Source organism: Corvus cornix, chromosome Z, assembly GCF_000738735.6.
Source record: "Corvus cornix cornix isolate S_Up_H32 chromosome Z, ASM73873v5, whole genome shotgun sequence".
NCBI lineage: Eukaryota > Metazoa > Chordata > Aves > Passeriformes > Corvidae > Corvus > Corvus cornix.
The window spans coordinates 37,901,870-37,928,934 of NC_046357.1; the positions used below are offsets into that span (position 1 = coordinate 37,901,870).

Genomic DNA, 27,065 nt, shown 5'->3' on the forward strand with positions numbered 1-27,065 from the left:
CATCTGAAAGCCTGGGAGGCAGAACTATTGCAGGAAGGCAAGGATAGGTTTGGGGCTTCTCCTGTTTTGGATATCTACCTGTCAATTACTACAGAACACAGGATCCAGCAGCCCCATTGCAGTCAAAAATGGAGAATAAAGATCATGCAAATCCCTTGTCTGCATGGGCAAATACCAGGATTGTAACAAAGTTGCAGAGTAGGTAAAATAGAGTCTTCAGTGTCTGGTGCTATTGCTAGTGACTACTGCAGTGATTGCTGAAAAGATTCTTGAGCACTTTGAGAACAAAAACAAAGGAACAAATTCCAACTAGGAATCACTCACTCAATAGCTAAATGACTAATTTTCTTCTGCTCTTGATCTCTATAAAGATTGTTTTAGCTTGGAGGATATGAAAAAAGCCAACTCTACTTGCAAAGTGATCAATTTGATACAATTAAGCAAAAATATGGAAACTCACAATCTCTCCATGTAACTTTGTTCAATGCAGAATTACAGTAGCTCAGCTGTGCACATGAGGCTCTACTGCATGATTTTTATTCAGTTCCTAACCCATGACTTTGTCAGAACACACTAATAAAAATTATTTATGATCAAAATCTGTAACAAAATCAACCAAGATACAACATTCTTTAATAATACAGTTGATTAAAATCAGCTTCACGCATAAAATCCATTAAATCTTTATACAAACCACTTTAAAACAGCAGTTGTCATTCAAATCACATAAAGGCAGCAGACTACAGATATTCCACATAACAGTACTTTTATCCTGGAGGTCCCTCGTAATCCAAGTGCAGCACTAGATATTCCCTCCTAGAGCTGGTATCTGCTACACAGATATTCTTCGGGTATCCTAAAAAAAAAATCTTGTCCTTCAAACAAGCTTCACAACTGGAAAGTATTTATGAGGAGAAAAGTCAAATTCTGGAGGAACCTATATAGAAAAGATTTAAAAGGTCAGAGAGCAGTACTACGGCATTTAATACCCATAATGAGAACAACCTGCAGACAGAAAAAAAAAATTAAACAGATTGAAAAGAAATAGTCCTTGTGGCAGCCAGTACTCTCATGAGTTTGTTCACACAAGCTGCTGCTACACTTGCTTCAACAGTTCTCACTATTGAAGTGAGATTATTAGTCTGTGTTGTCCCACATGTATTTCCCAATTTTTTTCTCAAAAGATTTATAGGTTAGAGTTTTCCATATTTAGATAACTACAACAAACTATTTCCAGGGGAAAAATAAATTTACTTTCCCTGTTCTTAAGAGTAACTACAGCTTGAATGTACTCATTTGGCTCTTAAGAGATCTGTAGTGGCTTTACATAGAATTACAGGACCATTCAGGTTGGGAAATCTCCAGATCATTGAATACAACCTTAATGTATGTATTACTACATTTTACGTTCAATTGAGCTGGCATCTCCTTACCTTAGACTCTTTCTTGTGGCCTCCTGCCAGCAGCTTCATGACCACAATATTGGGTTTTGCAACTTTTAGAATTCGATTGACCTAAACACAAAACGGCAAGAAGTCTTCAAGTCAAAGCATTTGACCTCAAAATGATTTCAATACTCTAATGTTGACATAGTATTAGCCATACAGCAGTTCTCTTACAGGATCAGTTTAACAGAGATCAGACAGTTTTGGATTTGCTTTAAGTACAACAGCTGGATTAATTAAATTTAATGAAGGATGCATTTATTTTAAGTAACTTTTTAAATTCAACAGACCACAGAAACCACAGGTTTAACAATTCTTGAACAAAACCATGGAAACAATGGCAAGTTCTGTGGCACTCCCACAGATAAAGGTACAGATAAGACTCTAGGCATCTAATCTTCAACATTGCAACACAGTGGTAAGGGGTACTCATATATGAACTGGTGGCTTTTTGCACGGAAGTGCTCTTGACGTGCTCAAAACTACCTCTGAACTATCTTGGTTATCCTCAAATTGATAGCTCATGTATGAGTACCACCAGGATCCAGAGAAGAGAAAGTGAATCCTAAATTCTCAGGAGGACCTAATCCTGTAACTATTCTTAACCTGCTTAGATATGACAGAAAAAGCATCCTCCTTGGTCCAAAAGATAGTCACAGACACTTAAGGTTTAAACTATGAACAAAGACAGAAAAATCTCTACCCATGTTTACGGCTCAGTGCTGAGAAACTGCTGCAGGGAACAAGTACCAGACTCATTCCTCTTTTCATCCCAATGATATTCAAACCTATTTTTCCCACCTCTCAGGAGGCTACCTGAATTACTAGATTCCAAATAAGCGCAGCAGGCACGTTATCACTGTCTGGTTAAAACTGCTGTGCTTTTAGAAATGGGCTAGAATCAAGAAGGAAATAAGCTGCTATCCAGCATCTTGGGTCCTCAGCAGCGAGAGGTTTTTTAACAGTGAGCACAACTTTATGTTAGCTGAGGTACTGAAACAGACTGCTGTGCAAGATTGCCACCACTCTCTGCTGTCTACTCCTTAATCAAAGAACTCAGCTTTGCTCAGCATTTTGATGTAAGTGTATTTCGGATGTCAGGCAGATCCAGCTGAGACCAAACACTTATTCTATTTCTAGCAAATACTCCTTTTCCTAGTGTTTCAGTCTTACCTCATTGTCTGGATTTGGAATATTCTCAAGAATCATTTTAGCTTGCTGGTAGTGCTTGCTAGCTGCCATGTAGAGATCTGATGACTGAGGAGGTGGGCTATACTTATTTAAGTCAGACATTTCCTAGTGTGTTACAGAAATACATAAATACATATTAAAATATATAAAACTAAAATTACCAGGAAATTGGTTTTTTATCACATTACTATATTCAAGGAAAGAGTTATGTCAACTAAATACTATTTTAAGAATCAAAACTGGAGTCAAAACACTTATTTAAAATGGCAAAACCCAAGCAGCAACACAGTGCTCAACTATTATAGTGCCACAAAACCTAATGAAATTGTCATAATCTTTATAAAACAGTCTCTCTCTTGAACAAATTGCCATTCATTTGCTTTAATAATGGCATGCAAGAAGGTATGAAGTTATATGAAAAAAAAATAGGAGAAAAAATAAATATATTGTTTACTCAAAGTTACAGCAGGTCAGATGCTGAAACTGTACAAGATTTCATTTTATATAATTTTGATTCTTCCAACTTTTTTGTTTTTGATTAGGTATTAAAAAAACCTTTAATGACAAAGAGGAAACCGTGATAGTTTCATAATCTCCACTACAACAGTGCACATTAACATTAAACTGGGGAGAATGACTGGCATAGAATATAGCACTGCTTCAGTTCAGATTAATTCTGAACTGAAGTCTCATATAAGTAGAGACTAATAACCAGCTGGGTGAGCAGCAGGGTTCTGCAAACACCTAGCTGAATACCAGCCAACAAGGTGCTCTTACTACAGATCAGACAAGCCTCATATGGGAGTATCCAAGCCAGCATATCAAGGAAGGTTATCATCCTATACTCAATATTTGTGTTGTATTATCTGAAATACTGCATCCAGGGCTGGATCCACTCAGTTCAAGAAAGATGGTGAGATGTGAAGATGGTTGGGTGCCTAGAGCATATAAGCCACAAGGACAGGTCAGTGGACCTGGACTTTTTCAGTTAGACAGGAAGGATGCTAATTGGTAATTTTAATAGCAGCCTACAACTAAAGACAGTTACAAAGCTGTCAGAAGATAAAGGCTCTTGTTAATAATGGCAAACAGTGTAACATGAGAGGCCACAGCTGTGTCTTAGTGATTCAGACTGGACATTAGGAAAAAAGTGCAGCCCTCAGTCAGTTACCCTGAGACTTAAAGGACCAGAAAAAAGTAACTGGATCAGGTTTAACCAAAGAGGTTGGAAAATCTCCAATCTTGATTTTTTTTCAGACTTGGCTGGACCAAGATACAGCTAAATGTGATTTATAATGCTACTTGAAGAAGGAGACTGGACAAGACAAGCCTCCACTGGTCCCTTCAAAACACCACTCAAAATTAACTTTTTTATTTTCCCATTTGCTTGCTGCACTAATAAAAACATGCTGCTATAATTAACCACAACCTGTTAACAGAAGAAGTTAAAGAAGTCTGTTAATAGACTTCCAAGAGATTTTCATGCAAACCAACAGAAGCATCTTGAACTGCCATATCAGACCAATTTTTAAATATCTAAGCATCTAAGTTTATAAAGAATTTAGTGCAATATCTTCCTTGCACAAAACTAAAGCTAGAAGTCCTTGCCATTTTGACTTAGTTTCAAGATGCACTTTGAGACATTAAAGGCTCTTTTTACAATGACATCGATATCTAAAGCAGGTAAGTAAATGACTTCTATAAAAGCATGGGCAGCACCACGTTTGAAGATTACTCACTTTAAATTGCAGGTAGTGCACTGGGGGTGGTGTTATAACACTGTTGAATGGAGCAAATCTGTGCTCATATCGAACTTGTTCACTATCCAGTTCAAACTTAGGTTTTCTTACTTTGCCATCCATGTCAAAGGCAATCATTGTCTAAAAGAAAAGGATAAATATAGGGAAAAGTATTAGTTTTATGTCATATTTTGCTGTAAGGAAGATCAAAATTATGATTTAGCTATAACTGGAAGGATAGAAAAACTGTAGAGAATTTACCATATAAAATTATAAACCTGAACTTGATTTCCAGCCCCGCTACAAAGAAAGAAGGCATGCAATGTATGCAGGATCCCCATTACAAAAAAAAATGGAAACACATAGAACACAAATGAGTTACCTTGTACATCCCAGCACACATATTTTGGTATGCTTGACTCATGGTGATCTCTCTGCTAAGAGGGCGAACTGCAAATTTTACATAAAAAGATATATTTTTAATTCAATGTAAGTACACGTATTAATTTCAGATCAAAAGAGCTCTTCCAAATTTCCAAAAAGTGCCGTAACTCTCAATTATATTTTAAAATAACTGAAGTATACAAAGCCTAGACATTCATTTCTGCTCACCTGGCTCCTGGTTACATAAAATACCTCAAGACACACTTACCAATCACATGAACACCATAGTGCTCTCAATGGCATAAACTGGTCAGTGGCATTCCCATGACACTATAAAACACTGAACAGCCTGAAACTTACGTATGTACACAAGAGGCCTGTTTGCTTAGTTCAGGGATCTTTCCGACTTCTAGGGCTAAAATGTTAAAGCACTTTTTATCCTAATAATCCTGACAGCATTCTTGTAAGATTCCCTTTAGTTTCCAGTGTTTAATGCTAAACTGCCCAACACATGGCACCTTAAGTACATTAGTAATTTTCTGAACTTCTAGAGACAGGGGAGTTTAGTTGATATGATCCTGAGCTAGTCATATCCGATTGTTTGTTCCCCTTGAAAAGGTGGCGAGGAAAAGAAAGGGAAGCTCACCATGGTAAAATTAAGAAACATGCTTTAAGAACTTCTAAAGCCAAATAGAAATTACAGAAATATGCTGAAAGTCTGGTGTTTGAATTTAGTTACAGTCACTAAAAGCATAATTCTGCAGGAATTATAAACTCTGAGAAGGTCCAACATATAACACAACTGATGAAACTGGCAATATAAATGAGTTTGTGTTTTTCTGAAAGATCTATTTGCAAGTAACTAACTAAATAGGGAAATTCTTAAAAAGTTTTACATTCAGCCTTCATAAACTTTAGGATATTTTTCCTACCCATATTGGTGTTGGCACTGTAAATTTTGGATTTTAATTCTACATAGCTGCATGAAAGGGGGAAAAAAAGAAATCTTGAGTTAACACTCTACACCTAGGTACCTTTCTTCTTTTTCTTTGTTTTCTTACTACTACGGCCTTTCTGTTGTTCCTCCATTATCCTCTCCTCCGCCATTTGAGAGCTGTCGGCACGGCTCAGCGTTGACATCAGCCAGGCATAGAGGAACTCTGAGAGATACCTGCATGGAAGCAGTATGGAGCTGTTACGGGCGGCAGTGCACCATGGACTCGTGCTGCACGCATTCCCACCGACCACCAAGGCACTTACTCTAAGATGCAAAGGACGTGTCCTAGCAAAGGACAATGTTTATGGGCTGTGAAAACTCTTTGTTTTGCATGGCTGGAATCAACACATCAGTCTATGTTCTTGTTCTGGTTCAGATTCAACCACAAACAGCTCAAGGTATGCGAGTCTCTTACACATTTACTAAGTGAAATCTAAGCTTATTTCAAAACTTCTGTAAGATCAAATTTTTCTAGAACTCTTTCTTCCCCCAACAAATGAAATATTTTTTTTAAAGATACTATGTTAATACCTTTTCTACATTTGTACTTAATTATTCTGACAAACAAGATCACTACTTGCTTTTTCAAGCACTAAAAAGCTGTGAATTATTACATAAAGGGGTCAAGCCCACAGACACACAACATTCACGTGCAGTTCTTTCAGAGTTAAGAGACATCTTTAAGAGAAAGTGGAAGCGAGTCCAATAAATATCTTAATTGACTTCAAATCAAAAGGAATAGGGGGAAAAGAGAATAGAAAAAAAATTACAGATTTGGAGCACAATAAAAATGTAGTAATAGTTACTGAGATATTTGAGTTTCATTTGCACGTTACCTCTCAGAAATTGTTTCTCCTTTTTTTTGTTCACGTAAGTAAGAAAGCAGTTGACATGACAATTCCAACTAAGAGTGATTTTATTAAAATGCTAGAGGGCAATATGGGCAGGTAAAAAAAATACCCTCATACACAAGTTGGTATTACGTATTGAGGCACTACTTATATTGCCACCTTCTGGTAACTTCTGGAATATTAATTTTCTCACTTAATATTTAATCCACTGTTGAAACAATATAAAAACACAATGAATTGCACTGAAGTTTGTGTCGTTTGAACTGTTCTAATCTCTCAGTAAGAAGGCTTATGGCTTACGTAGGAATCTCTGGGTAGCTTTGCATTTTAAAAAAAAATTATCTTTTGGCGCAAGCCATTAACTATGAAAAATAATTAATGTGAACGGAAGTGGAAAAATAAAAGTATTCTGTCTCCATATAATGCAATCCTTTTCACTAAAGGCAGAAGATTTCTCTTCAAATATACTCCAAATAAGAAGTGAATTTTAGCTAGTCAACTTTCAGATTACAGTTACAACTTTGCAGAACTTTTCCAGAATACTAGAGATCAATAAGACTATCAATCCTGATACTAGAAAGGCAGAAAAGAATAAAGGAAATTGCTTTTCTCCTGCTTGCTCTTGTCTACCAAAATCAGCACATTTTTCATTCACTGTCAATAGAAGACCCTGCGCCAAAAAGCTAAACAGAGTGTGTATTACTATTTCAGGAAAAAAAAGTACCCTATTTAGTAACTCTAGAATAGAGACCAACAGATTTTTTTTCCCCACTTGTAATATTATGAATAGGTAAACCAAACACAGTGTTGAGCAAGCTTGAGATCATAAAATCATATTTGAAGTCCCTCCTTCAAATATTTGTAATTATAGCTCTCTGGGAGCATCCCTCCTCGAAGAGCTGTCAATAAAGCGTCCTCTTACCAATAGATGTAGTAATATTCGTGCATACTGTAAAGTTCCAACTCAAAGCCACTGAGAAGATACTGTATCATAATACGAAGGTTATGATATAGGACCCAGGTGCCCAAGCAAGCCAAATGTTGCCTTTGTGGTTCCTGCTTCAGTAACATACTATGAAGCGCTGCATCTACTTTCTCTGCCTGTTGAAAAAAAAAACCAAAACTTTAAAATAACAGACAGAGGACGAAAAACATTTGATTGAAACAGCATCCCAAACCAGAAATAAAATCTTAACAAAATCTTAACAAATTGGGTCAGTAAATTCACGCTCCAGATTACAAGAGAAATAAGTCTAGAACTGTCAGAAAACTGGAAAGATAGTCACATATGTAAATTCTGCTGCACAGAACAAAAATATTCTATACAGTAATATAGCAAGAACATTAGATAGATAATATTTGTAATTTTAAAATATATTTGTATATAGATCATTAGCAGTCACATGAGCACAAACTCAGAACCCATTACACTCTGTTGTTCATTGCTCTATATTGGCAATAATTACTCTTTTTTTTTTAAACCTAGCTGCATTGAAAAAATAAATTTATAAGCTTAACATGCAAGAAACACACTGTGTGTTCCACCAGAGTAACTAAAATATTGCTAAGACCGATTTTGTCTTCAGAAGCAAATTGTATGGAAGACAAAGTCTCTCACAGTTGGAATATCATCAGTAATCCTGAACAGAACAATCCATATAAAATGCTACAAAATGAAAAAAACCAGTGCCTCAGCTATAATACTGCAACAAACTCAATTCAAACCATTTTGAAAAAAGCTGGAGCACACAAAATCTCCCTCCAACTCCAAGTTCCTCCATTGTTTTCCTTGCAATGTACATCCTGGGAAATACTTTATTATTATATGGCTCTCGCTACTGAAGAAACGTATTTCCAGCAAGAAAAAATATGTTTTTTCTTCTCACCTCTCCCTCCCCATTCTTGAGAGATGTCCAAAATCAGTTGGAGCACATATTTTGAAGAGTTATTTTTTACTTTCTTTTTAATCATTATAAAATTTTGCAGTTTACATCTTACGTAGGTTTAAGGCTAAATTTTCAAAGGTGTTTTGTAAGTGTGCCTTGTCTATCTCCCCCTGGTACATCTTGCAGACTGACAATTACAAGCAGGATGGAGACTAAAAGCTGTGCAGTTACCAGTAAATTACATCGCAACAGCTTTTCCTGAAGTCTACTTATTGGACAAAGCTAATCTTAAAAAATGTAGTATGTTTTTGTTCAACACATCTAACACAAAGGTTTTGGATGCATCATAACAATTTCTTGGGCTAAATTTTAGGAATCCTTGTCTTAAGGATTTTGCATCATTCATTTAGAATTTAGTACCATGCTTTACTTTGGCAGTAATATACCTGGAAAGAAACTTTGCTGGTCTGCTGCCTAGGACATTACCTCATCCTGTAGAGTGGCAAATTCCTCAAGAATGTGACCCAGTTTATCTCTCTGACGAGCTCTGTTGTGTCCATGGATTTGAATCAGACTACAGAATGGCTGAAAGAAGCAAAGTAATTTTAAATTATCAATGCAACTTTGAAACTGCAGGAGAAGCACTGCGATGTCTACTTAGGCACCTGGTTTATATATCCATATTAGGAGGCAGGTTCCTTAAATCCCTTCAAAGTGCGAGTTAGCTTAAGTCGATGTGAGATTGAGTGAGCATCCTTTAGGAAGGTCACCAGAACAAAATGCTTGGGGCAAAAGTATTATTTCTTAAGGCTAAATCCAGGTGCCCAGGTGACTAAGGTGGCCAGTGGCATCCTGGTTTGTGTCAGATACACTGTGTCCAGCAGGACCAGGGCAGCAATTGTCCCTCTGTAATCAGCACTGGTGAGGCCTCACCTCAAATCTTGTGTTCATTTCTGGGCCTCTCACAACAAGACAGACATTGAGGGGCTGGAACGTGTCCAGAGTGGAGTGCATTGTCCTGTGAGGAGCAGCTGAGGGAGCTGGGGTTGTTTAGCATGGGGAAGAGGAGGCTCAGGAGAGACCTTATCACTCTCTTCAACTGCCTGACGGGAGGGTGCAGCCAGGTGGGGGTCATCTGTTCTGTCAAGTGACAGGACAAGAGGCAATGGCCTCAAGTTGTACCAGCGAAGGTTTAGGTTGAATATTAAGAAAAAATTCTTCACAAAGAAGTTTGTCAAGCACTGGAACCAGCTTCCCAGGAAAGTGGTTGAGTGACCATCTCTGGAAGTATTTAAAAGATGTGTAGTCACGGCACTTAGGGGCATGGTTTAGTGATGGACTTGGCAGTGCTGATTTGGACTCAATGAACTTAGAGGTCTTTTCCAACCTAAATAATTCTGTGATTTTCTTAATATTTTCATTGCACCACATTCCACAACAGAATCTTTTAAAACAATTTTTAAAAAACTGAAACAGGACAGAATGCAGAAATAATTTTGGTTTTATTAGTGCTATGCATTTGTTTTGTGACATGTAGGTGCAGATTTCTTATAAAGTGAAATTTTAAATTAAAATCTGGAAGGAGGAAAAAACCAGCAATAATTACACTGGATTTTTAAAAATTAGTACCAATTTAAGATAGCCAACTTCTTCAATTTTGCCTTTTGCCTAAAATAACTGGTCTCATTTTCAAATGTATATAAATCTGCCAAGTGTTCATACACACAAACATGCTGTAATTGAATGAACACTTACCCGAACACAGTGTGTGACAAAGGAATCAATGTAGTCTTTTGCCTGGTGGTTATTATAAAGACAACACCTAAAAGGGAAATATCCATGTACATACGTATTTTTTATAAATGCCACCAGTCTATGTAGCACAGAATAAAAAAAAGAAACACAAGTGCAGCAACAGCAACTGACTCCTTCATATATAAGTACGAAGTATAAAATGTACATTTTTTGTACATTTGACATTGCTCTTGTAAGCAGGAATATTTCTCATCAGACATGTAAACACACGCAAATAAACTCAAGATCCACTTACTTTGGAGAAAGTACTGGAGGACTGACAAAAGACCTTAAGGCATCTTTTACCATGTCTTGCATGAGGTGAGTGCCGAACACCTTCTTGTTATCTACTAGGAAAGTTGTCTGAAAGTAAAGATGTGTTTTTAGAAACATGTCTTAAGTTAAAAGTAATGCTCTAGAATTACTAATAGAAAACTCTGGCAGTACCTACTATATGTAAGAAACTTGTAAGATTACTTTAAGAATTAAATGGTTCAACTAGGTCCAAGGTTAAAGAGTCAGAAATACTGCCAGGCTACTGCTGATGTTTTTCAGTCCCTATGGATTCTACTGCTTACATCAGTCATGTCTGATACTCATTTAACTTCCCTCCATGAGTGCTGTGTCCCTTTCTTACATGGTTCTTCAGCAATTAGAGAAAAAGCTCTGCTGTCAGGCAACCACAGGGATTACACAAACACATGTGTAGGCCAAAACACACAATGAAAACATTTTACTTGCCCATAGTTGTATTCCATTGGCTCTACACATGGTTTAATAGGGATCAAATGTAAAGAACTTCTGGCATCTAGGGGCATCCTATTATAATCAAAAACTCCTAGAAAGAATTATTTACTTAGAGTCAAGGTACATATAATGCACTTTCAAGGTAAGAGAAGCAGTGAGAAAGAACAGCCTGTTCTGCACTAACCATCAGTTTTACTGCTGTAGCAATAGAAGCAGTCTATACATTAAATTCTGTCCAAACAAGGAGATGCATACAAACACCAGCTCAAAATGGCACAGCATGTGGAGAGCAGCAAAAAAATGTGTTTACAGGCACAGCTTTATGGCAGAGAAAAAAAAAATTAACACTTTCTGTTTTAATTAGCCTGTACTAAAATGATCAAAGCAACAGTATTTAAACATTATTTTAAAAATTAGATCAGAACATAAGCCTCCACATACAGAATCACAGAATGGTTTGTATTGGAACAGACTCAAAGATCACCTAGTTCCAATCCCCCTGCCATGGGCCCAGACACGTTCCTGGCCGTGAAGACTTGGTAGAGCATCCACAGCTTCTCTGGGCAACCTGTTCCAATGCCTCATCATCCTCACAGCAAAATATTTCTTCCATAATACTTAAATATCCACAGAAAGTTTTTTAACACTTAAATATTATTAAGTTCTATGCAAATTATTGAAATATTTAAAACAATAACAATTTCATAATGAATGCAGAAGTACTTTATTCATAGACATAATTAGGACTTGCCTGTAACAGGGATCTTGAAAGAACACATGGTGATTGCTCACTAAACTCACAGAAAAAATCCTAATGTGTATTTAGGAAAAGAAAAAAAAAAAGATGATTCAGGTTAATATGCCAATTTATATATATATGTAAATATACACCAAATCATTTTTACACACACTTGCATCTTCCCTGAACACTTATATACAACTGTGTAAATACAGCAATATTTTGTTTAAAGGCATAGACAAACATAGCATGGCTTATACAACTTGTAAGAAAGTGACCACAAATAGTTTGAACAGAATGTATTATGAAGATTTTCTGCAATTACTTGGTACTTAACCAAAAGGTTTCTGAGTTTTCAAATGCAACAACTAGAAAGATGATAGTACAGAAAAAAAATACTATGAGATTGTTAAGATCATGATGTAACTACAACAGGTATTGAACAAAACTGAGAAATGATTTAAAAAAATTGATTGAAACCCAGGTAAGGTTTAACTGGTACCAGACGCTTCATGCAAACGCTTCTTTATTAATTAACAGGAAATAGAAAGACAAGAGATTTGATGTAACTGTATCTCTTTTTATCAGTCAGTGAATGCATGGATACTAAAAAATATTTCAAGCATTTAAGTGTCTTCTAATAAATGTAGGCAGTAACTAAGATTAATATCAGTTATTCAGGAAAGAATATAAGCAGGTGCTTAACTTGATGCCCATTTAGGGAACTACATGTTTAAGCACATATTTAGTGCTCTCTTGTGTTATAGGCACATGTGCAGAATACTGCTTAATAAATTTGAAAAAAATCAGGCATATAGAAAAGAATTATGTTCTGTAGATGCAGCTCTTCAACCAAAGAAACTTGCTTGGCCTTTCCCAGTAAGATGTGTAATTATTTAACAAATTACGGGAAAAGTGGGAGGTTTGAGAAGAGGAAGGTCTTCGTCAAAAAAAGAAAAATATTAAGTATTAAGGAAGGATTAAGTATAAAGTATTAAGGAAGGATAGTAAACTTTGAAATTGTACATAACAGTGAGAAACACCAAATACATACGTAGTGCTAGTTTTCTCACCAGTGAGCAAGAGCACGCATATATGGAATTATATTTTGCAAGTCGCATTTTCAGATCTTATTTTTGGCAATAAATAAGAAATATTCATGCTTACCAGTATACAGTGCAAATTAGTTAAGTTGACTACTTCACATACAGTTTTTATTCGGTCTATTAGTTTGGAAAAATAATTGACCATTTCTTCCCTTTTAATAATTTTTGCATATCGAGGGAAAGTTGGTGGCAGCAATCTCTGATTAACAAGTGGCTCAAACCCCATCATAATAGGATGATCTAAAGAAGGAGGAGGGGAGAGAGAGAGACAAACTGCATATAATCTGTGTTTTCAGACCCACTTCAAACTTTCAAGTATAGTACAAATTATTCAATTAGCCAAAAGGAATTCTTTAAGTGACAGTTAACTTCCTGACACTCCAACAACCCAACAACAGCAATGATTACTATTTAAAAAACACCGAGTCCTCAGCATCTCAGCATACACCTGTACAAACAGTGAAGTCCTGTTCCCTATTTTAAAGTGGCATCAATCAAAAGTTCACATTATTTCTGGCTTTGAAATGACAGTACTGCTTTCAGGAGAACCACCACTTGGTAAAATAAAATTAAACAATGCAAGTCTGTAATGGGTTGCATAAGAAGTATTTTAGTTCAAAGTAAATAGTGATTTCAACTTTTTTTAAATACACAAAGGTATTTACATTTATGAAGAGAGCATATCCAGGAAAGGAAAAAATGGTGTAATTTGATACATACCTCCTTTAGTGGTATCATTCTGTGCCTGCATACCATGATGCAGTGAATTGTGTATGGCAGAAAGCAAGTCAGCTGCCTGAGTCATTAGTTTCTGAGCTTCTGCAACTGCACTTGTCTGAAAGGCAGGAAACAATTATTAACATTGTGAACCAATACATTTTGACTATCTAATTAATGCTAGTATAAAAAAAGTAAGGGCATTAAGATTCTGATGGTCTTACACAAGTTCTGAAAAAAACCCAAACAACCCAACATTTTTGTGCAGTAGTGTTCTTTGTATTTCATATATCTATACATAAATTCAATATTGTGTATTTTGCTTTGTAAGACTTTACGATAATTACAACTGAAAGTCCTGCATACGCTATGTGAGAGTCTGCTCTGGGGGCATGTAGTTCTATCCCTTTGCCTTAAAACACGAAGTTCCTTCGCCTCTCAGCAATTGGGAAATCTTATATTCAAAAAACAGGCAAATTGTATGGAATGCTACCGAACTCCTCTTCTCAGACCAAAGATGTCTAGATACATATTCAGTATCACAGGGAAGGAAAAGCTAACAGTTCTTTTGATATGGACTAAACACTGCCCAATGTCAGGTAACTCCACAGGAGGGGACGGAACTCAAAACAAGAAGTTTTGCTCATGTGTGTGAGAAGAGTAATTAGAAAGCCATAAATATTTTTAAGTGTTTTGTAATGAATATTCTGTCTTTCTGCAAGGCCATGATAATGTCAGCCACTAGCCTTCCCTTTGTTTCCCACTTTGAATAAAAACTGAATATTTGCCACTGTAAGGCTTTATTCAGAGCTTTACCTCCACCCACATTCAAATCTCCTGAATCTACACAGTAATTGCCTGATCTTAAAGAACAAAAAAAGAGAACTTCACAGGATCCCAATGCAAACAGAAAGGCCAAATGAACGTACCTCTTTTTTTGTAAATGCTATTAGGACAGTTAGTAGGACGCGGGTAAACTTGACTCTGCTGAAGACAGCTAAACATTGTTGATGCTGTAATAAAATTATACTGATTACTAAGCAATAGGTCATAGAATATTCTGTGTTGGGAGGGACCCAGAAAGATCATCCAGCCAACTCCTGGCCCTGCACAGGACCACCCCAAGAGTCACACCACGTGCCTGAGTGTTGTCTAAATGCTTCCAGGACTGAGAGTTTTGGTGCTGTGACCACTTCCCTGGGGAGCCTGTTCCAGTGCCCAGCCACCCTCCTCGTGAAAACTCTTTTTCTAATATCCAACCTAAACCTCCCCTGACACAATTTCAGGCCATTCCCTTGGGTTCTGCCCCCAGAAACAAGATCAGCGTTTGCCCCTCCTCTTTGCCTCATGAGGAAGTAGTAGCTGCAATGAGGTCTGTCCTTAATCTCCTCATCTCCAGGCTGAACAGACCAAGTGACCTCAGCTGCTCCTTGTACAGCTTCTCCTCAAGGCCCTTCACCATCTTTATGGCCCTTCTTTGGACACTCTCTAATACCTTAATGTCTTTCTTTTATGGTGGTGTCCAGAACTCCCACAGGGCTGCTGCCCTCCCTGGACAAACTGCCTCCCCACACAAAGTGCCTCAGCATGCCCTGACTGGCATGTCCCGCTGTTTGCCAGCTCTTTCACCATGCTCCTGGGTGATCACACTCCCCGGCTGCTTTTTATATGCATGGGTGGGGTTATACCATATTTAAATCTCCCATTTACATTCTTGAAATCCAGGAAAAAAAACAAACAATTCATTACTTCAAGTTCAACTTCCGGATCTCTCTCTTCTCCTTGTCGACTTCGAGTGCTCTACAATGTAAAGAAATGTCAAATAATTTACTAAAAATTGCAAAGGGAAGCTACTGATAAAATCCCTTTACCTTCTCTAAAACATCTACCTGTTGAATAATCCCAAAAATCAGTTTTCAAATTCAAAATTTCTTAATATATAATCCAGGTACTTGAATGACTCTCCGATAGTAATGAGACATACCTCAGTAAATTCTGCAAGTAAGCAAGGACAGTGCATGACCATTTTACATTGTAAGCTGTGGTAAAGGAAAATTAACTAACTTCTTTGACATTACATAGTATCTCTGCCTAAAACCTGAAAGTTAAATACATACTTTCTTGTGTCCCAGCCCAGTGTTACCTTCTACATTATGATTCCACCTACTACTAGTGAAGCAACTACTGAAGAGTATACAGAAGTCTGAAGCTTTCACCATCTTTAGCTAGAAGGCATGTTACACAAACCATTTATGCCAGTTCTTCAAAAACCCCACCATAATGACACAAACCTCCATTCCTCATAATCCAACTCCTTTCCCCAAACCTATGTTAAGTACACCTGAAGTATAATTGACAAGACAAACATGAAAACAATACCTTCACTCGTCTTTGCATGTCATCTTCGACATCTTTCAGCATACCTGGAAAAAATCACAGCACGATTAAAAGCTGAGAAGCATTCCTAGGCACACCTATACCACTCAGGGGAGAAGAAGTTTTGAGGGCAAAATCAAACTTAGAAGTGCTTTACGTATCCATTAGCCAAAGACTAGACAAAAAATATTCTTGTGAGGAATGGTGGAGATGTCTTGCAACAATCAAAAATCAGAATATAGACTAACTGATGCAAAGCTGAAGCGTTCACAAATTTTTCAAAAATAAATCAACAGAAAGCTCAAATACGCATAAAAAAATCATACATCGAAAAGATTAACTTACATGCTTATGAATGTACCTAATAACATATGTATTCATACCTGTAGAACTACTAGACTGCTTTTTTTTTCCTAAAGAATAACAAATTGTGAGACAAAAAAGCAGAACTCAAGCAATGCACTTTCCAGTGGTCTGTATCTATACCATGATGAGCTCATGCCTAGCGACTTTGCTGGCCCATCTAAAAGCACTTCCTCCGTTTCTCAGGCACTTAACAAGACAACTGAACCTTTTTTCCAAGGAAAACTAATTCAATCTCTCTTTTTACCAAGTCAGCAATTGCCACAAGACTAATAAAAAAACTTAACAGCAGAGACTCCTAGCAGTTCATCAGATGTGACTGAAAGTAATTACATGCTCAAAAGAGAAAGAGGTTGCTGGACAGTTACAAAGAAAGCACAAACTGTACCTGTAACTCTAAGATCTGTCACACTGTTGGCCATTTTAAATCCGTAAGTCATTGACTGAAAATCTTCCTAAAAAAAAAAACATCAAGGAAGCAGTATGTAGTGAAATATAAAAAGCTGTAGTAAAAATTTTCAGATTGTGGTTTGAAGTTTTCTTTTTGGTTTGGGTTTTCTGGGAGCTGTTTTCTTAATAGCTTTTGGATCTTTTGCTGTTTTTTCTCTTTTGGGGGAGTGGTTGGGGGTATGCATGAGGTGTACTTTTGTTTCATTCCATCAAGAATAAAAGTCCAGATTTAATCTACACAACTGAATTACACTCAGAATGAATACACTGAATGATTTTCCTGGGCAAATCCAGCTTGAGGCAATTACCTTCTGCATAAATCCTTAATACCAATATGCCCTTCATATTTTCATCAAGTGACACCCTACCAAAATGTTACAAGAACTATAGCTGCAAAGCAGTATTTGATCCATTTTAGATACAGTCAGCAAGAGTGACTTGTCCAAGCTCAGAGGAAACAGATTGCTCTGAGCACAGGAAACAGGACTCTGATCCTGTTGCCAGATGGACATCTTAGACAAAAGACGATCATGACTATCTAACACAGAAAATAAAAAACTTAAACTGGAAGAAAACCACAAGTGAAATGGATTTCAAATGGTTAATCACAAGACTTGAGTTGCTTTTTGAGTAAAATATATGTGTGGCTCTAGTACTCGAGGAAAATACAGAAGAGAGAGCATGAAACACCGTCACTGGGGAAAACTGCATTTTAAAGGTATTGAGTCTAATACTTCTAGGATTATGAATTGCTATTCCTATGCTATCCTTGAATCAAACATGAACAAATGTCACTAATACATTGTTTTACTTGCATTATGGTATAATGTTGCATATTTGACCCCACAGGAGATGGGAAACACATACCTCCTCAAAAACAGCTGCTTTGTTAACCTTTTCTCTGGCAATATCACAGATTTTTAGGATTCCAAGAGCAAAAGCCTTCATAGCAGGATCTTCTATGAAGTCTGGATTATGAATATAAAGGCAAGTGAATACTGTCTGTGCCAAGGAATGTCCTTCTAACCATGTTATCTAGAGAAAAGGAAATCAAGTATTTTACTCATGACAGCCAAGTCCTCATTTTTATAGCTCCATTCTTCTTCCATTTTATTGTGCTTCAAAGGTTCACTAGGAAACTCCTTATCATGGCAACCTTCCATGTACCAAAAAAGGGCAAGTGAAGGTGTTTCAATCCTAGAATTCGGTGTTGGATAAACCTCTTCTATAAAGTTCAGGTCTAATCCCTGTGATTTAGACATGACATTATGTTAAGAGACCTTCACATTTACAAGCTTTCTCTGCATAAACAGTGACTGGGAAATGCAAATGACTATGAGACAAGTCACCAGTATTCTTCATGTTCTCTCTCTTTTACAACATAGTTTCTTGCCACAATCCCCTCTCCCTACCACTTCTGTGTTTCTTTAAGCTACAGGGAAAGATTCAGTAACTTAAATTTCTATCTTGAAATTGCATAAAATAAAGTAGAACCATCTTTTCAAATGGAGTCAGTATTTGGGGGCCAGGAGCAGAAAACAAGTGATGTTACACTGTATCAGATATACAATGATCTTCACATGTCTTTCTGACTAAACTGATTGGAAATGTTTTAAAAAATAATGTTATTGATGTAATTTTAAAGAGTAACTGAAAATAATTAGTATCATTTACTGAGGAAATTAAAGCATATACACAGAAAAAAATCTGCAATTAAGAAGTAACTGATATTTAACTTATTTTTCTAAATGAATTTATTTACTTTCTTCAAAATGCCTCTGTAAGCTCTGTCATTTCTGGCTGTAGAGAAAGGAGCAACAGAGTGCTACCAGTTACTGCACACTCAGCTTCCAACACAGTCAAACATCAATACACAGCAGGCAATCAGATAACCTACATTTATAAAACCAGAAACTATAAAACCTTTCTAAGGTTTAAGGTGCTACCAGCTATATTCCATATTTCTTATAGTAAAAAAATTAAATATCAAAATTAAGCCTTTCATAATAGACAATGTAAATAACTAAATGGAAATTAAAATATATGTATGTATTTTCTGCTTGGTGAATCTTTTTTTGAGTTCTGCTAATCCATTTTTTAAGATGGATTAAAGGAATACATTTTAAAAGCAAAACCATATAACCTAAAGAACAGACAAATGCTTACCAAACAACAGAAACACGTGTCCATTATTCCTACCAGCTCTGGTGAAGTGAGATCCTTTATTTTAATGGTGCCATCCTTAGAAAACAAACCAAAAAAACCCAATCAAAACCCTAAATACTATGGAAGCATACAGGCAAAATACAACTTATTTGTACCAAAGCCAAAAAGGAAAATAAAATTTGTTTAAGACTTCAGAGTAATTGTATACTACTAGCTTTGCTGATCAGCTTCATAACATGTCTTGAATTCTTAAAAACTTTGCCTTCCCATCAGTTGTACACTGACCAACAGAAAACTACCTAAAGAGAATGATAAAGCAATAATTCTGATTTATTACTAACAAGAAAAGTTTAAAACCAGTTAACTGTCAACACTAAAATCAAAAAACAGTATAATCATACTAAAGAGATTGAACAAGGAATATGCAGGACCAATTCTTTGAAGACTGCTTTTTAAACTGGAAATACTTGTAGTGTTTTACTTAAAGGTAACCAAAAAGGCTGCAACTTTACTTTGATCATTTAGTTTGCCCAGTCTATGCAATCCTGCATACATTCCACGTGACTCAGTCAGCCAATATTTTAGGGAGTTCTCTAACTCCATTCAAAATGAAGTTCACCATAAAAAAAAATACTTTTCCCTAAGTGCATTATTTTTTCCAAAATAACATAAAGACTTTCAACCTCTCTCCACCAATTTATCTTGATCATAAATCAAAAGTTAATCATTACAGTTAATGTTGGTAAATTATCTGGCTTCTGTTCAAAGTTAATGAACTCAAAGAATGATAGTGTTAATTTCCAGCTTTTTTAAGGAAGTTGGTTTCTATTCAGGTTAAATAGAAGCTAACCAATAGATCTTCATATAAAAGATGCATTTTAGGGAAGCACAGAGTGACTTGCAAAACTATTCCGGAAATACATTTACTTGAGGTATCAATACCCAATAATTTCACAGTACTTTTCACTGGAAAAGTTAGCATCATTGTGATAATGCAGGTAACAAAAAAAAGTAATCATCACAAGATATTTCTTACTTAATTATCCAAAAAAAAAAAAAAAAGATAACATAAGTATCAAGTGAAGATTGAAAACATTAATTACGCTGAATTGTGCTTAACTGTAATTTGACAAAACTGCGTATTTCTACAGACAGTGTAGGCAAAACCAGGAAATTCACACGAACCTTAATAGCTTGCTCAAAGTTAAGAACCTTCCTGTTAACTTGATTTCCAATCATACCAGCATCCATCTTGGGATCCATCATTTCAATGGCAGACATGGCTTCAAAAAGACCAAAACTATGAACACACACACAAAAAAAAGGTGCTGAATGTAATTATTTTATACAAAATAGTCTTCAGGAACTAATGGAAAAGAACATAGGATGACAAACCACGTACACCATATTCTGACAACAGACAATAAGGTATGTGAAAATTAGTACTGATATTCAGAGATCATAGTTTTCAGGAAGTTAAGGATCTCTCAACAAGTTCATAGGAAAAGAGATGGCTAAAAGTGAAAGAAAATTATTAGCCTTTCTATAAGAGTGAAGAACACTCCTCAGTGACATATCCCACTACTATATCTTTGCACACTTGTTTCTATAAACTTCATAGCATCTTCTTAAACATCACATAAAATAATAAACTGATATTAATTGAACAAGCTGTTCTTTATTACAACATACCCAAAGAAACAAGTGAGATACATCCCCCAGACACTAATGATAATATACATGACACAGACTAATATATATTGAATATACCAGCTTTGTTTAAGATGGGCATGTTAAGAAGACTAATAACAAAAAAACCCTCAGGATGTGACAACATATCACTTGTAGTCAGGGCATAAAAGCTTGCAGAAGAGCCACACCAAAAGAAGACTTGCCTATATATGAAGAGATACAGTGCCTCACTTTATCACAACATTCATCAAAACTCCTGCAACAGTCTTTATAATACACAAAAGTTTATTGCATGTGGCACATTCAAATTCTGAAAAGTGTATTTGCTTTGAATGCACTTATGTATAGAACTACATCTGAAAATGTGCTTTGATTCTGCTAAGTAACTAGCTGGTGACATCCTTGCACACACTTTTAAGCGGGTTTTCATTTAATAGCATGCTTTACCGCATGCTTTTCTTTGATACACATTTCCAATCCGCAGAGTTCTCACTTTCTGCTTTAGCATGTTATTTAAGTTACATTATTATTAAGTTACATTACGTTACATATGGAGTGTTTATCAAAAACTCGATAGTGACATTAGAGTCAACCAAGTTTAAAGTCTTTCTGGCCTTTTTTCATAAAAGCACGTCCCATAAAATAGTTCAGTAACATAATCACTACAGGTCATAAAATGTGCTATAAACTTCTGAAGTACAATTTCAATCACATTAAAAAATGCAATGTTATACTTACACCTTCAGATATGTTCAGCATTCATACAGGTGCAGCATATACATACTGCTGAGAATGTATGATATTCTATATACTTAAAATACTTTATTTAAAGTCTAAAAAAGCTTAGTTATTAGGTAAGATTAACATGTTTGCAATAATCCTATCTAAAAGCCAGAACCATCCTACGTGCATACTTACAGCTTGTCATGAAGCAGTTCTCCTAACTTCAGTTCTACAAAGGAACAGGACAGAACAAACAATTACAATCATCCTACTAGCACAACTTCTCCAGGGTAGTCTTGTCACTCACCAAACTGTTTTATGCTAAGAGAGAACAAGGTGCGGAAAGCAGATCAGACATTTCTACTTGCATTGGGTTTGCATGGCCTGGTTTTGGTAGCTTGGTGGGGGGGTGGTACAGGGGTGAGAAGCTGCCAGAAGCTTCTTCTATGTCCAGCAGAGCCAATCCCTGGTGGCTTCAAAGATGGACGTGCCACTGGGCCAATTATAAATGGTCATAATACCTCTGTGATAACAGATTTAAGAAGAAAGAAAAGTTTTAACTGCAGATGGAGAAGAGCCTAGTGAGAACATGGGAGAAGAAGAGCCCTGCAGACATCAAGGTCAGTGCAGAAGGAGGGGGAGGAGGTGCTTCTGGTGCCAGAGCTGAGATTCCCCTGCAGCCCATGATGGTGCAGTCCATGGTGAGGCAGCTGTGCCCCTGCAGCCTTGGAACCCCTGTCCTGTGGAGGTCCATGGGGATGCAGAGATTCACCCACAACCCACGGAGGAGACCCACACTGGAGCAGGTGGATGCCTGAGGAAGGGTTGTGAACCTAAATGAGACCTGTGGAGAGAGGGGCCCGGCTCCCAAGCTGGAGCAGCCTGTCTATGAAGGACTGCACCCTGTGGAAGAGTGACCCACGCTGCAGCAGTTTTGGGAGGACTGCTGTCCGTGGGATGGACTCACACTGCAGCAGGTCACAGAGAGCTGCTGCTTGTGAGATGGACTCACACTGGAGAAGTTCATGGAAACTGTCTCCTGTGGGAGGGACCCCATGGTGCAGCAGGGGAAGAACTCCTCTCCCTGAGCAGTGGGAGAAGCCTCAGGTGCTGAACTGACCATAACCCCCATTCGCTGTCTCCCTGTGCCGCTGGGGTAGGAGGTAGAACTGGGAAGGAGGGAGGCGGGGGGAAGGTGTTGTTAGGGCTTATTTTACTTCTCATTATCCTGCTCTGATTTTGTCAGTAATAAATTCACTTCGTATCTCTAAGTTGAGCCTGTTTTGCCCATGACAGTATTTGGTGAGTGATCTCTTCCAGTCCTTATCTCAACCCATGGACCTTTTGTTAAAATTTCTTTCCTCTTTACAGCTGCAGAGGTGGGGGAGTGAGCAGCTTTGATGGGTGCCTGGCATCTGGCCCAGGGCAACCCATGACACTACTCCACCTTCGTTTGCTTTTACTTACAAAGCACTTTTCGAGACTGAAGGACTAAAAAAAAACCAGTGGTTCACAATGTGCCCTCATCCCTCTGTTATTCTAGTAGTTAAAGAAGTTTTAGAAATACTAAGCATATAGTGCACTCACAGCCTAAGAAACTTGATATCCTGGGCTGCATCCAAAGCAGTGTGGCCAGCAGGGAGAGGGAGGGGATTCTGCCCCTCTGCTGTGCTCTGGTGAGACCCCACCTGGAACACTGCGTCCAGCTCTGGGGTCCTCAGCACTGAACTACATAGACCTGTTGGAGTGAGTTCAGATGAGGGTTACAAAAATGAATGGAAGGCTAGAGAACCTCTCCTATGAAGACAGACTGAAAGAGTTGGGGCTGTTCAGCCTGGAGAAGAAAAGGGTCCTTGGAGACCATCTAGCACCCTTCCAGTTCATAAAGGAAGGCTAGGAAAGAGCTGGAGAGGGACTTTTTACAAGGCCATGCACTGACAGGACAAGGGGAAATGCTGTTAAACTAAAAGAGAGATTTAGATTAGATATTGGGAAGAAATTCTTTACTGTGAGGGTGGTGAGTCACTGGAACAGATTGCCCAGAGAAGTTGTGAATGCCCCATCCCTGGCACTGTTCAAGGCCAGGCTACATGGGGCTTTAACAACATCGTCTGGTGAAAGGTGTCCCTATCCATAGCAGGGGAGTTGGAATGAGATTGTCTTTAAGGTCCCTTCCAACCCAAATGATTCTGTGATGATTATTCTGTGAAACAGCACCATCTAAATAGCCTGGAACACAGCTGCTTCCTCTGCTTCTTTATTCAGGTGTCTTAGTCTTTTCCAGGGAAGACTACTGAAAGGCTTGCTTTTCCTCATTACTTTTAAAGGAGTCTTTAGATATATTTGATGGGTACACAGATATAAGTAATATTGAGAAATTATAATTTATAAGCAATATAGAGTAATATAGAGAAATAATATACAGAAACTGTGCTTATCATTATATAACATTCTGTGTGGTAAGATGCAGTTTTTATGTTTTTATTTTTCCCTAATGTCATCATAAAATCAGTTGAAAAAACTGTAAATTAGAGGTAGCATCTAACAGTAATAAAGGCAGTGTTTAAATGGAAGCAACTGCTTCCCCATTACTGAGACACATTACACCATTTCAGAAACTCATACTTGTTTCAAAGATGAAAAATGATGCACTGATGAATTAAAAGAATTATTGGGCCCTAGAGATCCAAAAATATACAAGAAATAAACAGAATGTTGACTCTGCATGCCTGAATGACATTTCCACTTGGCAGAAGAGACAGGAAGAAATTTTTGCAAAGGAAAAAAAAGCAGGTATGAATATGTGTAAGATGAAAAAACTTTAATTAAAAAGGTATTTATGTAATCTGGAAGAGGAAGAAAAGTGAGGTGGCTCATGATAATTCCAACCTCACAGCTGGGACACGGAATCAATGTAGCTCATTCATCTGAAGCTTGAACCTGGGTCAAATTATTGCTCAGAAGAACTCAAAGAACTATGCTTAGGCCTCCAAAGGATTCCGAGTTTTCTCCAAATGAAAGGACTACAACTCACCTCTACAAGCTTCTTCAAAATCCCGGGTTATGTCTATCCAGCTGGTATTACTCTTTTCCATCTTGTCAGGCATACCAAGTTCCCATCCTGAATCATCATCTTCTACTGTAGCTTTCATAACCATGCTGCTACACCTTTAAATTCCTGTCAGAGACACCATGTATTTGCACAAATTAGAGAAAGTGCTTCATGGGAATATTTTTTTTTTCTTTTCAAGAATCAGGTGAGAAAGGGAAATGAACTAGCATTTTATTTACACATCTACTGTTACACAGGTCAAACAGTAAAACCCCTATTAATAAAAACTCTTTAAGAAAAAGGTTTTCTTATTCATCATTTCTTTACAAGTAGCTTGTAGGCTGTGAAACCTCAAAAACTAAGGACACCAAAACATCAGCTGTACAGAGCCATACAAAAATGCCTACTGTCAAATTAGAAATAAAATCGGAAGCATAGCAACAGATGCAGACATCACAATTTCGTTCTTGTTCTTTTATACTATTACAGTACACGTCCTCCTACTGCTCTGCAACGGGAATTAAAGAGGGTACTGTAAAACTGAAAAAAAAAAAGCTTATTTCCTACGATTTCTTTAGCAGAAAGCAGTATCACGATTGTGGCATTGAAGTTAAGCAAGTTCAGACTGGAATATAAGTTTTTAACTCCACCGACCAGTTACTTCAAACTGGTTGTGTGCTTTCGCAACCTCCCGACACGCGGGCAGCCCTAAGGACTTCCACGCTTTCCCGGTCAGCCTTCCTGTGAGATACCAGCAATGCTGAACTCCCCTCATGCTGGGGGAGTTCTCGCAAGAGACAGCTGCGACCTCGGCAAGCTCTGAGCAGCTTAATCACCGCCACCACGGAAGCTTCAAACAAAGGCCCCAGTGGCAGAAGACCTCCCGGGCATCGGGAATTAACAAAAACAAAGGGGAGGATCAAAAGGCTTTTGAACAGCAGCTCGGGGGTCCCCTCGTCCCAGCCAGGCTCACTCCCCGTAGGGAGCGTCAGGGTGTCAACAGTTCTCAAGCGACTGCAGGGACTGCCAGGCTCAGCGGACTGGGATGAGGAAATACGTGGGAAATCAATTAGAATAAATTCAATTCCCCCTTGCATTTCGGGACATTCAGGCCTCTCGGGCTCCCCTCTTCCCACAGGTCACCCCGACTCCGGCGGTGCAGAGCCGCGGCCGCCGCGCAGCTCAGTGGGCCCCGCGCAGTCCCCGGGGGCACCGGGCACCGCCGCCTGCCCGCACGGCTCCTCCGCCCCGCCGCAGGGGAGGGGCCAGCGCGCCGCCCGCCCCGCTGCGGGGCAGCGGTACCGCCGCTGCCGGCTCTCCCTTCCTCCGTCCGTCCGTCCGTCCGTCCGTCCGTCCGTCCGTCCGTCCCTCGGTGCCCCTGCGGGCTCTGCCTACGCTCCTCGCCCCGCACCCTCCCCGGGCCTCACCCGCTACGTCCCACGCCGCCGCCGCCCGCCGCTCCAGGCTGGGCCGCTGCCGCACACGCGCAGACCCGTTGCCGTTGCCGCCGCCGCTGCGCCGCTGCCGCCGCCACCAGCCCGCGGTCCCGGCCTGAGCGCCCCGGCGCAGCCGCACACAGGAAACTCCGCCGCCCCACCCCGTCCACAGCCGCCCCTGCGCGGCCGCCGCTTACCGTGAGCGGCGAGGCGGGGCGAGAGCGGCCGGGGCGGCAGCGCTCGGCACCCGCTGCGCCCGCGAGGAACGCGGGGGCGGGGCGGGGCTACGGCGGCTCCGCCCAGCGCGGTGCCGGCTCGGGCGCCACGAGGGCTCCGTGCGTGGGCGGTGGCAGGGCAGCGGTGGGGGCAGGACTGGGAACGGGCTCGGGGACAATGCGGGAGCCGCGGACGGCCGAGCGCTGCCGCACAGCGAGAACGGAGTCCGTCTCCAGGTCTGTTGCGAACGCTGTATAAATATCTAAAAGGCGTGTGTGAAGAGGAAGGAGCCAGGCTCTTCGCACTGGTGCCGAGCAATAGGACAAAAGGTAGTGGGCAGAAACTGATGCACAGGAAGTTCCACCTGAACACGAGGAAGAAGTTCTTCACTGTGCAGGTGACTGAGTGCTGGAACAGGTTGCCCAGAGAGGTTGTGGAGTCTCCCTCACGGGAGATACTCAAGAACCGTCTGAACACAAGCCCGTGCCACATGCTCTTGCATGATTCTGCTTGAGCAGAGAGGTTGGACCAAATGACTTCGTGTCTTGCATCCTGACCCATTCTGTGGCTCTCTGAAGCGCTGCCAGCGGGGGCCCGGCGCGGCCCCTGTGGTGGCAGCCCAGCCCGGGGCGCGGTGCAGGTGCGGCGCTGGCGCCGTGGGCTGAGCAGGCGTCGAGGAGCAGCTACGCGGGTCTCGCTCCCGCACTTTGCTGAACTGAAAGCAGACTCGAAGCAGGTTTTTTTTTTTCCCCTCTGTCAGACGTTTCCTCCCCTTCCTTTTGCACTCCGTTTTAATGAACGTCATGTGCTAGAGGTTACGTAACTCTGCGTTCTGTGCAGGGTCTACGGAGATGTGCTGATTATCTATCTCTGTTGAGAGGGAAGCCAAGTGACGTGAGATGATGTCTTAGGGAACTACGGTTTTAAAGTACACACTGAATGTTTGCAGTTTCAGGTCAAGATCACCAATGTAAAAGACAGTGGCTAATGTGCTT

At 39.1% G+C, this 27,065-nt stretch overlaps 1 protein-coding gene across 2 annotated transcripts; it reads right to left on the reverse strand.

The window, feature by feature from the left end:
* Nucleotides 1–472: 472 nt before the first annotated feature.
* NAA35 (N-alpha-acetyltransferase 35, NatC auxiliary subunit) lies at nucleotides 473–26,137 on the reverse strand. 2 transcript variants are annotated; one of them, XM_039566566.1, is made up of 23 exons: nucleotides 26,052–26,137; nucleotides 24,401–24,544; nucleotides 21,562–21,595; nucleotides 20,137–20,251; nucleotides 18,952–19,026; nucleotides 17,653–17,820; nucleotides 16,724–16,790; nucleotides 15,976–16,019; nucleotides 15,346–15,396; nucleotides 14,526–14,609; nucleotides 13,600–13,714; nucleotides 12,941–13,119; nucleotides 11,786–11,845; nucleotides 10,544–10,650; nucleotides 10,249–10,315; nucleotides 8,980–9,078; nucleotides 7,530–7,708; nucleotides 5,794–5,930; nucleotides 4,758–4,825; nucleotides 4,376–4,516; nucleotides 2,619–2,741; nucleotides 1,434–1,514; nucleotides 473–937 (listed from the first exon to the last, which is right to left on the reverse strand). In XM_039566566.1, the coding sequence occupies exons 2-23, from the start codon at nucleotides 24,522–24,524 to the stop codon at nucleotides 878–880; spliced, it is 2,178 nt and encodes a 725-aa protein (XP_039422500.1). In that variant the 5' UTR covers nucleotides 24,525–24,544; nucleotides 26,052–26,137; the 3' UTR covers nucleotides 473–877. The 2 variants fall into 2 exon arrangements, with proteins under 2 accessions (XP_039422500.1, XP_039422499.1); XM_039566565.1 differs by lacking the exon at nucleotides 26,052–26,137 and adding an exon at nucleotides 25,846–25,943.
* Nucleotides 26,138–27,065: the final 928 nt, after the last annotated feature.